A 14,769-nucleotide genomic window follows, 5' to 3' on the forward strand; every position below is an offset into this window, starting at 1 on the left:
GAAAGCACACGCAAACGCAAAGAAGTTTAGAGTAACATTCTTTTTGCTAGAAATTTTTTAAATATATATGACCTATTAAGTTTATAATATTGTTTTATATTGTTGTAATATTAAATTTATAAGACCTTGGTATTTGTCCTCTGCCATCAATGATAAAGCTGGGCATTTTACATTCAGTTCTTCACATTCATTACATTTTATTAACTTAGTACCTATCAGATTATTTAAAAAATTCCCATAAAGTAGAATATGAAAAACATTAGTTAATTGACTGTAACATTGCTTTAAAACTGTGTTAATGCTTAAAAAAAATTAGTTTTTATTTTACATATTGTCTGAGCTCATCATTATATTTTTTCATGCAGCAACTGTGCAGATTAAAAATATTCTTGAGCAATCTTGTGTAACTTATAAATTGTTTCTCCATCTGAAGTTGGGAGACGCCTCCTGTACTATTAAGAAAAAAAAAAGACCAAATTAGTCACCTATTAACACTTAGATGCTATATATAAACATTAGACTATCTCAGACTTAACCTGCACATGTACACGTATGCCTGTACACGTAATTTTTTATTAAAACTATAGGAATTATTCCCTTCAGGCCAGTGGTGAGCTTCAACAGAAGGTGATAAACATTAACTGTTTCACAATGTAACCTAGCAATATGAAGAATGATTAATCAAAAAGGGTTTAATAATCCTACAGATATTTAAAATTCAGAAGATATTAAGAAATTTGAGGTAGTAGAGCACTTGTTGCATTTTCTGAAATTTATGAACCTTAGGGGGGGGAAATATGTGCTGCTGCATTAAGGATAACCAAATTATTTTTATCTCTTCATCAGCTGTGTTTTAAAAATGTGAGACAATGGCTGAGATACTTAGATCTAAACATAGGAGAAATCTTACATGAGCATATTGAGCCATGCTCCTGTATACAAGACATTATTTTTCTGTTTCAAGTTAGAAAAGCAAATCTGTAAAAGGCAGTATCACTCCTAATTGAAGTTATAAAAGTTATGTACCAATACAAACTGCAATCCCTAGAACGAAGTGGTGAATTAAAGACTGCAGCAGACAGCATATGGCCATAATTTGCATGGAGCAGCTCTCTTGTAACATTGTAATATGCCTGTCACATGCGTTATCCAGACTGACAACATGTTTCTTTGGAAAAAATATTTCGTGAAAATTAGGCAGACTGTGTTATGACTGCAACTCACGTCTTCCCTAATGAGAACAAAACCTGAAATACTGCAACTCAGACTATGCAGAAAGGACATCGTATCAAAACCAAATGAACAAGTAACATGAGTACACAATCATTTCTATGCTACATGTGCAGAATCAACAGAATAAATTTTCCTTAACAGATGTCCTTAATTTGAACTGAAAAACTGAGAAAGGTCACATGACGGTAAGTGCTTATCATAGATCTGGATCTAGGCTTGTATTTAAAAATTTAGCAACTGTTTCCATGCTGCAGAGATCAGCACAGAAAAACCTCAAGTGTTCTGAGGAGACTGCATTCCTCCTTCTCTGCGAGCACAAATTGAACATTAAACAAAACAAAACAAAACTTCGAAGGGCACTTCTTTTGCTTCATGGAAAGCAAGAGCTCACAGCTGAAGCAAGGACCTCCAACTGGAGTAGGAGTCACAACAATTCTTCTGATTAGTATCTCTGTGTCTCCCTTAGTTATTTAAACTTCCTAATAATTTCAAGCAGTTGCTACTTTGTGAACAGATATCTGACTGGAGCTCCCTATCTGCTGTCTCTTCAAAATTCAAAGGTGATTTCTGAGGAAAGCTGAGCTCTTTTTGTCCAGTAAACATGAAAAGGGTGTTTTGGGGGGAAAAAACCTCAACCAACCAACCACCCAACAAAACACCTGGTTTAAGAGATGAAAGTCACTAGTTTACTCAGACAAATACATTCCTGGACATTTAAAATGAATAGACACAGGTTTTTTTAGGAAACACTGCAAGTCTACCTTTAAAGAGAAAGTTAATTTATCCACTACTTCATATAAACAGAAAATGCTGTTGTTCAAGCTACTTTGGCAGTGAAAGGAATGGACAGTCAGCAGCATCGATACCCCAGAAGAGTCTTGAGGAGCCAAACTGGAGAAATGTGTAGGTCCATAATGTATGTTAATAACCAAGAATTGAGATCACATTTAAAAGCTGGTACAGTTAAGTATCACGCTGGCAAGCTTCCATGGCATTTTGCACAAAACATGCTTAAAGGCATCATTTGCTGAACTTCAGTAATGACTGTACTTGGGTGACTCTAGTCAGTCTATTTTCTTTGACTAAAAAGCAGGTCATTACTATTACAAAAATTAAGTCTCAATTGTTCAAACAATTAGTACCTAGTAGCAGAGTTATCATTAAAATAAACAGGTCTAAGTTGGAAAAATACACTCATTTCCTACTGTTATTCAGGTTGGTAAATGCTGAAAATTTGAAACAGTGGTAAATATTCATGTAATTGTTTACTTATAAGTAGATAGCTTTGGGTGCAGTTACATAATGTACAGAAAGAAATATTTTCCTTAGCTTCTGGCTGAATAATGTTTCCACATGCACATACCATTACAGAAATAGAACACTTCACCTTGCTCAGTAAAAGTAAAGGCACAAAGTAAAAACAGTAAACTAAATATAGTTGCTCTACTTAAGTACTGTACCAATCAGAAATTGTAGAAATTTACACCGTGTGATTTTAACCATCTCTAGAACACATATATACAACAATACACACTCAGGACAGGCAGAAACATAAGATGTAATCATATAAAATGCTATGTAGATGCACATTTAGGTATGAATTTCAGAAAATACACACAAGTATAAATGCTAGCATTAGGAATGTATTCCATGGTATGTTCTAAATCAAAATGTAAAGGTATATGCATTGCAGTAATCTGTGCTCTAAGCATGTAACAAAAACTTTATGAAATATTTTCTATAAGTTTGAAAATACTGTATGACCATAGGCTTTTTGTATATAATCCTACTTCAAATTGTCTGAAGGACAGCTACTGCAAGTACTTGCAGGGAGTTTTCGCCCCCCCCCCCCCGGAAATAATGCCCTAGAATATAATGAGAAACAATACATAGAAAATCCAAACAAAAATGACTCTCCTTCCACCCCTCCACCCACAACTTACACACTTTTCCTTCTTTTTCCAACTTCTTCAAGTGGACTAGGAGGTTATTTTCTGCTGCTAGGAGTAAATTTTCAGGGATCTCCTAATGGAAACACAAATATGCATTTTGTATTTGTTTATATTTCTCTCCATTATTTTTTCAGTACACAGAACTCATGGTTTATTAACAGAGATTTTCATCTTCTGAATTACCATATTGAACATTCAGTTACTTATATCATGACAGCAAACTGAAACAAGTAAATCAATTTTACACCAGTTAAACTAGTAGCATAATAACACATTTTTGTTTACTTTGCTTATTTTTTGCATTATCCATTTGTACTATGTAAACTTTGGCCAACACTAAGATGACTGTGCTCTTCTGAGCTTGGTCTGCATTGGGCTGTCAGTGTAGCTGAGCATTTTTAAAGGCAAATTTAAGATGCATTTCTTCACAGATACCTATCACTTCCATGACAATATTTGCATGGGTTTAAAAATCCTTTAGCAATTAGAATCTGTAAATCAGTAAACAATTTAAAAACACAACAGCTTCAGAAGGACAAAACATCTAAAATTTTCCAATGTTCATTAGGTAAAAACCAATAACGTTTCTCAAAGTCTTCTTCTCCAGCTCTATTATCCTAAAAGTAAAGCCTTCTTTTGGAAAATTAAAAAGTTCTCTAAGTAACATGAGTCTGGTAGGAAAATTCACTAGAAAACTAGCTCAATAAATTGTGAGTTTTTAAAAAGCTTTGAAAGACTACGGTTTTTTTATAAGGAAAGCTGATGTAGTACTGAAAAAATACTATCATATAGCGACAGGACAAGTGGTTTGTGGCTTACAGAAACATGTGAATTGCTGTATACTTAAAAACTGTAGTTGTTCAGGCAGGAAACCTGCAGGATCTTAACAGCCACAGGTAACACATCAGCATCGTAAAATGTTCAATGTGACGTAGTCATTCTTTTGGAAACTGGACATGAGCAGAACCATGACAAATGAGTTGTGAAGCTGCTACAGATCTGTTCACAGACCACAGACATTGGCAACTTTGACAAGAACCTCTGAAGCAAATGCTGTATTTATTTTAACTCTACTTGCTGGGAGGAATAACCCCCACACCACATGTACAAATTACTGAGGTTACATGAAGAAGGATGAAGTAGCAAAGAAGCACCCTTACACCTGTCTAATGACACACACGAGCTACCCAGCTTCTGAGTGCAACATACATCTCTGTCAAACTGCAGTTCACCTGCACCGTCCCACAGACTGGTAAGTCAGGAAGTTTTAATCAGTCTTTCAGGAGACTCCAAACACACTTTGACAAATAAAAAATTAACACTCATCTCATACTTTTCACTTAGAACCAAGCATTACTACTTGATTTTTGTTTGGTTCTATGTTTCTCTTTTAAAAAGCCACTATTTTCTACACTCTAATTCTTAAACTGTTACATACAATTTTAAGAGCATAACCTCAATTTTCTTTAGTTTGATCTAAAAACCTTGAATCAACAATTACCTTGTATACTATCTTTACAAGCTCCGAGGATGTGTAAGATTTTCCAGCGTTATTCTGGAGAACATTTAGAATTTGCTGTTCACGTGCAGTTCGGTGAGAAATGTAGCCTTGGATTCTAGCATTTGCATCACGTACTACTGGGCCATGACCTAAATCAAAACACATGTATCACAGCGTCATTAATTAAATTTGGAATTAAGTCTGCTACAGAATAATAGAATCATTCTTAGGTAAACTCTGGCAGACTTAAGAGTCATAAAAAGGGAGCAGCACCTCCACGTATCACTCTGTCAGAGTATCCTTAATGTCAAACTGTAGGACACTCCTTGCATGTTTTTTGGCTTCTTTTCAGAAAAAAACAAAAACAAAAAAAAACCCACCAAAAACACAACCCAAAAAACTGAATATAAATAGGCCAAAATTAAGTCTGAATGTTTGCATCACAGTCTGCAATTGAAAAGCATTAAGATAGAAAGGAAGAATTAGGATCTGAAAAGCCTGGATGGGGAAAGGGAATACCTGAGATGGCCTAAGGAAAGACTACTTCAGGCTATTAAAAAAAATAAAACAAAGAAAAGAGTTCACTGTTAAACAGATTTGAAAGATGAGATCCAGATTATTATATTACCTCTGTCTGCCTGTCTCACTCTCCCCAGAGGACATTCATACTCATGACTTACACTGATGCTGGTTTGTGAACCGCAGTGGCTGAGGCAAGGGGCTCATGTACTACTGTCCTGTTGTGGGGCTATCCAGCAAACACAGAAGTGAGAGAAGTAACATCTTTAATTGTGACAGAAAATTTTCCAGGAGACATCTTCAAAACTGACTTGCACGCTGTATTTTATTCCCTTCAGACCATATTTTCATAAGTATGATAAAAAATTAATAGAAGACAAATCAGTGAGCCTATCTGAATGCGTCAGGGCAAGAATAAGCAACGCACAATGTGTGAATAATTTTGTATCTGGCTGGTTAATAAACAAAACACACATGTTTTTTCCTGGACTTACTGTAGCAGTTCAAAAATATTCAGCTTACTGCAAGGTCTTTGAACGACATTAGAAAAGGGCTTAATTGGTAAAGCACTAACCTTTGTGGAAAAATCAAATACTGCCTAATGATACACAAAAATAACAGATGAAATGAAAATAATTTTCAGACATGAGAGTTACATGCACAGAAACGAAACTTAATGTTTTACTTACAGAGAAATTCACTTGCATGAATGTTCATCACATGCTTTTTATAGCAAGGTTTCCTATTTCTTTGCCTGTATACCTCACTTGAAGCACCAGCAGCAGCAACTTCCAGCTCTGCCAGTCTAAACTCCAAGTAATTTACAAAATGAGTAGAACAGAAACTACTGTAAAAAATAGTTTTCTTTCAGAAATTATTTGGTACCATCCAAATCAGACAGTTTCTTCTGAGGTTCTCTAACTACTTAAAAAAATTTACCATATTCCTAACTTGCACTTTTGGGTTAACTGGCTAAATGAGTTTTAAAAACTAATTTTAAGTTACTTAACTGATTTGTTTTTCAGTCTAAAACTAATTTTAAGACTTTTTAAATTAGAGCTTATTTTGCCTGAGGACAGGCAGCTTACAGAAAAATAGCAACTAATTTTTCATGTTTTGAGTATCTGTGAAACAAAAAGGTGTCAAATCTATCCTTCAGCAAGTCAAAACATTTATGCCTATCCCAACTTATACACTCACTTCAGCAGATGTGAAATTACTAAATATACACTGAAGCTTACCTTGTGTAAACATAGTACTATAAATAAAAGATATGTAACATGTAAATACAAACCCATAGTCATACGCACATACATTTAATTACTCCAAGAATATTTAACCTGAAGCTATTGTTGCTTAAAAAATTATAACTATCTCTAGCAAATATGCTGCATTTATATAAAAAAAGTCTAAATATAGAAAAAATACACATTAAGATACAAAGACCAGAGACTATAATGGCAACTGTCCATTCTCTTGCATTCTCTAATGCCAGAAGTCACATTGAAGTATTCAAAATTAAGGCCTGCATGTGGAATCACAGGGCAGTCTTAAAACCAGTCCTTGCTCTTCCAAGTGATTTAATTGACTTAGATTACAAGACCAATGTCAGTACCTGGAATGGAACCCACATTTTGCAAAGTTAAAGGTATTTCATACCCATTACATCACCTGATCCATAGTCTTTGTGTGTATGAATTTACATACATTAAAAATGATGTTGGAAAGCCTGGAACTAAATCCAGATGTGGCTCTTTCCCACCTACAATTTCTCAGGGACAGCAACACAGTTAGCTTCACCAATAAGCAATTAATATCTGCATAAATGTAAAATGTTTCTGAGCATGTGAAGTAGTTCTCTCAAAATATGACTCTTCCCAGTAATTTAGACTTGAGATCAGACAGCTTCATATTATTTCAGACCTCTGTATAGCCCGTATAGTTAAGTTTTTATTCTCATAATACCCTGTGAAGTCATACAGATTCTCCTACTTTGCACATAAGGAATCAAAGCACAAAGGATAAAATTGAAGAAAATACTATGGCTCATGAAATCTTGCACAGATTGCCAATGCCAGTACCATTTTTTTCAGTACTATCAGGGACATTCGTTTAATGTCACAGGATGGGGAGCCCTCTACTGGCTACAATGCCCTTCTCTGCTCCCAAGGAGTCTCCTCAACCATTGGCTGTAAATAGACTACTATGAGTATTCTCACGAGTGTTAAAGAAGAAATAGAGAAAGACTGGCAAAATTCAGCTACTCACGCCTGGTCAGTTTGTTACAAAAATTCATGCTCCTCTACATTTAATTCTGAGGCTGCAATGTGAGTGCTAAAGCGTGGATGGGGAACAGGAAACAGTTGAAGAATTATGAAGAACTGAAACTGCCATAAAGTCAAAGTACTGAGCTTATACAGAACTACCTGCTGGGATAGTTACTGATTGACTGCAGTACACACCAATAGCATAAACAATTGTTCTGATTAGTTCTGTTCTGAAATAGTTCTCTTTTACAAAATTGCACATATTTTTTGTGATGTGTGGTTTAAAAAAAAGAAAATTAGTTCCAAACATACCAATACTTAGCTCATCATCACTGAAAATGCATAGTATGTGACTGGCTTCCTAATTGCAAGTACAGCATGAACATAACTTACAACAGTGTAGCAAACAGTTACAGATAAATGGGGCAAACATTCAACCCTGGTGAAAGTGTAATCTAAGTAAATAATGATTAAGGGGAGAGTGAATTACAACAGATAAAAGTGATAAAACCCTACAGAATTTGGCATATATGGGGTTTTAGAAGGCAGAAATTCAATTAGAGGAACAGACTGTGTTTTGTAGGTATTTAAGTAGATCATTCAACCGATCAATAGATTGAGATTCTGCAGGCTAAAATACTCTTAGTTTTACCAGTAGTTAATAACTATGAGCAACTCACTATTTCTGTCTGTCAGCCTCCACATCCAAGGAATATCGACAATTATATTTTTCTTAAATAGCATTTTTATGCTTAGATCTTAAAGCACTTAAAAGAGCAGCTACTTCAAAAAAAAGCATATTTTAAGAATGAACACAAAAGAGAATTGGTTATGTAGGCTAAACATAGATGGTTAATGGAGGAAGATAGCACTGAGAATGTAGACACAGTCACTCAGAATAACAAACTGGAGAAGATGAAAGTGAAAAAGTTAGAAAAAATCCTGAGATGTAGCTCTGAAGAAGCAGATGAAGAGCTTAAATCTTAGTTACATAATAAATCCTTAGAATCCAGTCTTGTCAAATAGACACATGGTTGATATGAAAAGTAAATGTATTCCTGAGCTTTGCAGGAGACAGAGGGAAAAAATTAAAGCAAAGTCACAGACTGCATGAATCGGCAACTTATTTTTAGAACACGATGTTTGGCCTCTTGGCTCTCGTTCAGATTTAAGCTATGTCATTAACTAAGACAACCATTTGACAATCCTGCAGCTTTCCAAGATCAATTTGTGATTAATCTGGGCTGGAAAGGACAGACATCTCTCTCAAAAACATCACTAGGTTACTCACATTGGCAGTGCATGTGGGGATGCAAAGGACCAAAAGAAGTACTATTATTTTTTATTCCAGGGTAACATTAAGGCACATGGATAGAGTAATATGAGAAAACAAAGTTTGTTGTATGATTCCAACAGCGAAAGATTCTGACCTCTGTAAGCTTTGCATACAGAAGCACAAGGTTCATCTTCAAACGGAGAAATCTCAGGAAGGAAGGTATCAATCACAGAGAAATTTTCAAGTTTTGCAAACCACCATGCCATAAAGTCATCTTAGCTTAGGACTGGACATAAAGCAATGAACTTGAATTGTTACATTAGTAATGGCGTTTGATAGTAGTAAGAGTTCCCAAATTCATAGAGGAGATATTTAAAAGTTACATAGTAAAACAGAGCAGTTAAAAATAGAACCACTAACCTGGATATATTAAATCTAGTTTCATTTGTAGCAACCTTTTCAAAGTTTTCATGTAATCATACAGGTCTTCAATTACTGTTGTTCCTTCCCCTAAAATACAGTCACCGGAAAATACAGCATTTTCTTCTTCTAGATGTAAAGCCATATGATCATCAGTGTGTCCAGGTGTATATAAAACTCTGTTTAAAGAACAACAAAAAAGCGTAAGTTTTTCACAGAGTATATATGCTTCATTTTCAGAAGCTAGAAACAAATAACGATAAAATTGTACACTTAAAAGGAGCCTACAATAAGAATCAGAAAATAACAGACCAAGAAAGACTGAAATGTTGATGTAAACAGGGTATCACTTTGTCTAATCCCAGTCCATTTTCTTATACCATGAAGACAACACAGATCATCTCTAACATGCTTTTAATTACATGACACATCATAATAAAGGTGCATTAATGGAGCTGACTAGTCATGTAGAATTTGTGTTACACAGGGCTTTACTCTGAAGCTTTACAAAAGAAAACCTGACATGTTATTTCCAGATTGAAATGTGTGAAGTTCCTAACATACACCTCGCACTTAGCAAAAGAGGGAGAGGATGATGTTGCCAATTCTATTAGAAATTAATTATAAACTTCTAAACCCAACCCAGATAAAGTTCTGTCTCCTAGAATTTATTTTTCCCTGAAAGCTCCATGACCCAGTGGAGCAAAGCTGTCAAACAGAAAAAGGAATCATGGTCTTTGAGCTGTTCTATGTGCAGGTCATTAAACATCTGTACGGTGAGGATTTCGGACCCCACAGCTTTCATGAGTACCACATTAGCGTGCAGCAAAGGGTGAAAGGACAGCTGATATGTATACAGTAACCTGAGCTGCTACAGAGCTGCACTGCAGTGCCCTTTCACTATGATTTTTGAAAGGCAGGAGGCCTCATGCTGAGGCTGAATCAAACTGAAAGCAACACAACTCAGTCCAGCATCACTGATGAAATTCATCAGAATGTCCTTGTGAACAGCAGATGCATCAAAGCAGTCATCAGGAACCGGCAGGAGCTGATGCCAAGCACTGTGTGCAGGCCAATGCTAAACAGCACCCTGCCACACCAGTGCAGGGCTGGGAGGCCAAAAGCACAGCACCAGCAGATGCAATGGCTTCCCACCCTCACTGAATACTGACTTCAGTAGAAAGCAGGTGACTCATTCTTCTGAGGAGGCAATTTAAAAATCAAGTTGATGAGTTGCATCTTGACTTTGTAGGAAGTGGTATCCTCCAGTTCCTGATGAAACTTTACTGGGAAGCTTAACCACTAACGTAGGAAAACAAAGGAAAAAGAACCCAACACTGCCTGACACACCTTGAAAACTTAAAAGTTGCTAACTAAAATTTAACATCCAGATACTGCTATTTTGGAACCAGTAGTGGATCTAAGAGTATCTTTAAAGTGCTTACTGAATTAACCAGGTGCAAATACCTGCTTTTAACCAAGCATAAAGTTTGGCTGCACTACTCCAAACTTTAAAGTGTGCCACCCTTGTCTTACTTGGATTCAAACTTAACTATGTGTTTTCCACCTCCAAATTCATTTTGCCCATATTAGGGTAGTGACAAGTCTTCAATATTCAACATAATACTATGTTGGGGTTTTTTACACTAACAAAATAAAATGCTTTTGGTCAAATATATCCTTCATTTTTATGTTTTTTTATTTCCAATCAGCCAGCTGGCATATTCTACAAGCGGGATATCATTCACATCTAAACTGAGGGAAAACAAGCAAAATTTGTCCTTGGAAGAGCAATGCCTGGTTAATGAAAGAACCCTTGAAACAGAATGGTCAGATCTTTTTATTGTGTATGTGTGTTTGTGTGGGGCAGAGTAACTTTCTGTTTCAGATTCATTCAAGCTAACAAGACAAGGAATATACTCTCTGGGAAGAAGCCCTCCAAAACTGGCACCCTACAAGAAACTGACAGGTTAAAGGTTTAAAATTTAACATTTTAAGTATGAAATGTTTTAGTGTCTCCCTGGGAAATGTTCTTAAAGTAAAATGAAAGGCATGCTAAACAACTCATCCAGACTACCATAAACTTGCCCAAAAGTAAAAAATTTAGTAATTACTACTTATCTAAGAGCAATGAGAAAGTATGTAGAATCCTATTTGATTTTCCCTAATGAAATACTTTTCAAGGGAAATGTTCTTAATTTTTCTGCTGAGGCAAAAAATCAAAGGCTAATTCCTGCTAATCCTCATTCATAGAAACAATTTTTTCACATAAACATATGCTGCTGGCTCATGAAAGGTAGTCTACATGCCTAAGTGTTGACAAAATTAGATATACGGATTGCCAACCATTAGAAGTTAGGATACATGTAAGTGTCAGAATCCTGAAAAAAACAAAAAGTCCAGCAAACTTGCAGAAATTGGTGTTTACCTGAGTGTGGCTCCCTCTGTTTGTATCACATCTCCTTCTTTAAGATAAAAATATTTCTGACCTCCTTCTATTGTTTCTTCATTGTGAGGAACACGAGGGAGCTTACAGATGCGATATTCAGAGTCTATTTAAAGACAGCAAAGAAAATGATGCTTTGAATTTGTCACTAACAAAACTAATTCCATAGAAAGGTTACTTTTTGAAGACATGCTATGCATTATTACACAGTAGGAATACAAAACTAGAAACCAGAAATTCAGTACAGTAACTTTATGTTTATAAAGCAACCTTATGCCAGAGTCATAAACATTGAATAGTGAAAGCCGCTGCATATGAATAGTGTGCTCTGTACCAGCAGCAATTTTGAAGATGAAAAAGCACAAGTGAAATTAATAAAGAAATTACAATAATTATTTTACCAATGTTCCTTCTTGATTCATGAAAGGCCAAACATCACAAGTTTCTACACCACCACTAAGGTTCCTGCACTCATGTACTACATTATGGGTCACAGAAGCACCATTTAACATTTGCCTAACATTGGATGGAACCTTTTTGGCCTGCAACTTCCCTCAACGTCTGTTGTTGTGACTTGCGCATAATTTGAATGCCTGGGCTAGAACAGCTATGGATAGCAACTCAGAAAGATATTTATATCCCCTGCTAGTCTTTACAACCATATTCACAGGTTGAAAAGACCAAAATCCTCAAAAAGACACCAGTGTTTTTCTCAGTAGAGCCGAGGCTTCTTTGCAGGTAAGCACTTGGTAACCTTCCATGATCTGATAAAGCCTGTGACAAGGCTTGTGACAAAGTCCAATGATGCTAAGAAGAACTGCATTACCCATACTGCTTATTCTTTTCCCAGACACTAAAGCAGAAACGCCTCTTACTGTTTATCAACATGAAAAACACATTTTTACACCAGAATTAACCTGCAGACTTCCCTGCCCTCTTCCCTCTCCTGATCTGAGGCCTACAAACTTGTCAGCAACGACTAATGGTCTGCTGTAAGGACTCTCAAAACTATGCATGTTTCTTTTTCAGAGATTGAGTTATTTATTGTTTTTATACAAGGAAAAATAATGGTCAGTTTGTCATTACTGTCAATTTCAGAAGGAAAGAGTATCAAGCTTTTCTCACTTCATATCATCTAAACTGCTGATGGTAATCTAGGTTCTCATTATTCACACATTCACTGTGAGAGCATGCACAGCTATTGAAGAAAAACTGCAGTACAACAACTACAGTATTCAGACTATTCATTGGTCTTATCCTACACACTACATCAGTATAATGAAATTACATGCACTTTATATGGACATTCCAGAAAAATAATCCAGTTGATTTGCACAGAAGCACTCAGTAAAAGTTTTGGTTTTTCTTACCATCTATCTACCATTTTCAAGAGTATATGAAATCTCTGGCCTACCATTAGGGATGTTTTTGCAAATATCAGGTATTCCACCAGTGTGATCACGATGCCAGTGTGTCACTAAAATTTCTTGAATTGAGATGTTGAACTCTGACAGTGCCTGCTTTAAACAGCCAATATATTCCGGAATAGCTGGCTCCCCAGTGTCAATAAGGACTCTTCTACACTTGGAAAAGAAAAAGAAAAAAAAAAAAAGGAAAGAAAAAAAAGCCAGTGAGAGAATGCAATGCTCATGTGACAGTTACGTTGAAAAAAGAACACTGCATGGAAATATGGCAATAATGGACGCCTCCATATTCCAGGTGCCACCTCTTCCCTCCACGATAGTCTACCCCCGTGGCATAACAATTTACAAAGGGGGATAAATAACAAAATTGAATTCGCGCATTTGCAACTCCTACACAGGCGGCAGGCGTCGGGGAGCGGCGAGACTTGAGACGGGGCCTCCGCTCACTTCCCTCACTGAATTCCCCGCCTCAGCCTAACAGAGACTCCACACCCCACCTCCCCCAGCCGCCTCCGGGCACTGGTTCCGAAAACTTAAATGCTGTACTTTTAAAAAAAAAAAGTTGTTGTTTTCTTTTTTCCTTCTTTTCTCTAATCAAGGGGTTTCGGAACAGCCCGGTAGCCGCCTCTCGAGCTGGGGGCTCCAAACGGAGCGGGGAAAGGGGATTCCTCCGCCCCTGAGCAGGGTCGTTACCTGGACCCGGTGCCCACCAGGTAGGTGTTGGTGCCCTGCAGAGTCATGGGCCCGGGGTTGCAGCCCAGCACCCGTACCACCCGCGACGACAGTTGCTCAATGCGCGGCAGCAGCGACACCATCTTAACAGCTACCCCTCTCCCCACCCGACTCCACTCCCCTCACACCACCATCGAGGACACCGCCATCGAGGAGCGAAGACGGGAAGACGGAAACTGCTGTTTCCTTCGCTCCGCCTCCCGGTGCCGGTACCTTCCGCCCGGCTGTGAGGCGGCTCCGCTGCCCGCCCGTAGTGACGCGATGCTTCCGGGCCCAGGGCCATCGTCGGGTTTTCGCTTCAAACTCCAAGTCTAGGAAGAAACATTGTGGTAATTCCGTGGAATAAAGGCGATATTCTCCTTTGAGGTGTTGGTGCCCGGTGAGAAGCAGGTCTGGGCTCTGATGACAGAATCGTAGGATGGTAGGGATTGGAAGGGACCTCTGAAGATCACCTTGTCCAACCCCTTTGCTAGAGCAGGGTCAGCCAGAGATGATCACACAGGAACACGTCCAGGTGGGTTTTGAATGTATCCAGAGAAGGAGACTCCACAACCAATCCGGGCAACCTGTTCCAGTGCTCTGTTACTCTCACAGTAAAGAACTTTTTCCCTTATTTTTAAGTTGAACCTCCCATGTACTAGTTTGTGACCATTGCCCTTGTCCTGTCGCTGGGTACAACTGATGAGAGTCTGATCCCATCCTCCTGATGCCCACTCTTTAGATATTTATAAGCATTAGTGAGATCCCCCCTCAGTCTCCTCCAGGCTAAACAGACCCAGCTCTCTCAGCCTTTCCTCATATGGGAGATGCTCCAGTCCCCTTATCGTTTTAGTGGCTCATCTGATGGCTTCTTCCAAAAGCTGGGAGGAATTTGTGGTAGCAATGGCTGTATCTTCTGTAATATTCAGAGAACATGATTGCTTATGGCATCTATAGAAGCTATATATGCTTTTGTATGGCATATAGGAGCTGCCTAGGATTCAGTATTTTTAAGAAAAC

The 14,769-nt window shown here is 37.5% G+C and overlaps 1 protein-coding gene across 1 annotated transcript; it reads right to left on the reverse strand.

Annotated features, from left to right (window-relative positions):
• Nucleotides 1–275: 275 nt before the first annotated feature.
• LACTB2 (lactamase, beta 2) lies at nt 276–13,889 on the reverse strand. The gene is made up of 7 exons (XM_010190506.1): nt 13,732–13,889; nt 13,029–13,192; nt 11,597–11,720; nt 9,169–9,347; nt 4,687–4,835; nt 3,177–3,258; nt 276–452 (listed from the first exon to the last, which is right to left on the reverse strand). Exons 1-7 carry the CDS (start codon nt 13,851–13,853, stop codon nt 409–411), a joined length of 864 nt encoding a protein of 287 aa, XP_010188808.1. The 5' UTR covers nt 13,854–13,889; the 3' UTR covers nt 276–408.
• Between the last annotated feature and the right edge of the window lie 880 nt (nt 13,890–14,769).

This window comes from Mesitornis unicolor, unplaced genomic scaffold (genome assembly GCF_000695765.1).
Source record: "Mesitornis unicolor isolate BGI_N332 unplaced genomic scaffold, ASM69576v1 scaffold10888, whole genome shotgun sequence".
NCBI classification, from domain to species: Eukaryota; Metazoa; Chordata; class Aves; order Mesitornithiformes; family Mesitornithidae; genus Mesitornis; species Mesitornis unicolor.

Excerpts from the sequence above, each read along its gene's own strand:
- LACTB2 (XM_010190506.1), bottom strand. The coding sequence starts at position 13,853 with ATGGTGTCGCTGCTGCCGCGCATTGAGCAACTGTCGTCGCGGGTGGTA. Across the intron at positions 4,836-9,168 it reads ACTAGATTTAATATATCCAG|GTCATGGCCCAGTAGTACGT; the intron begins GTTAGTGGTTCT and ends GTTTTGATTTAG. Across the intron at positions 3,259-4,686 it reads TTGTAAAGATAGTATACAAG|GAGATCCCTGAAAATTTACT; the intron begins GTAATTGTTGAT and ends TGTTTCCATTAG.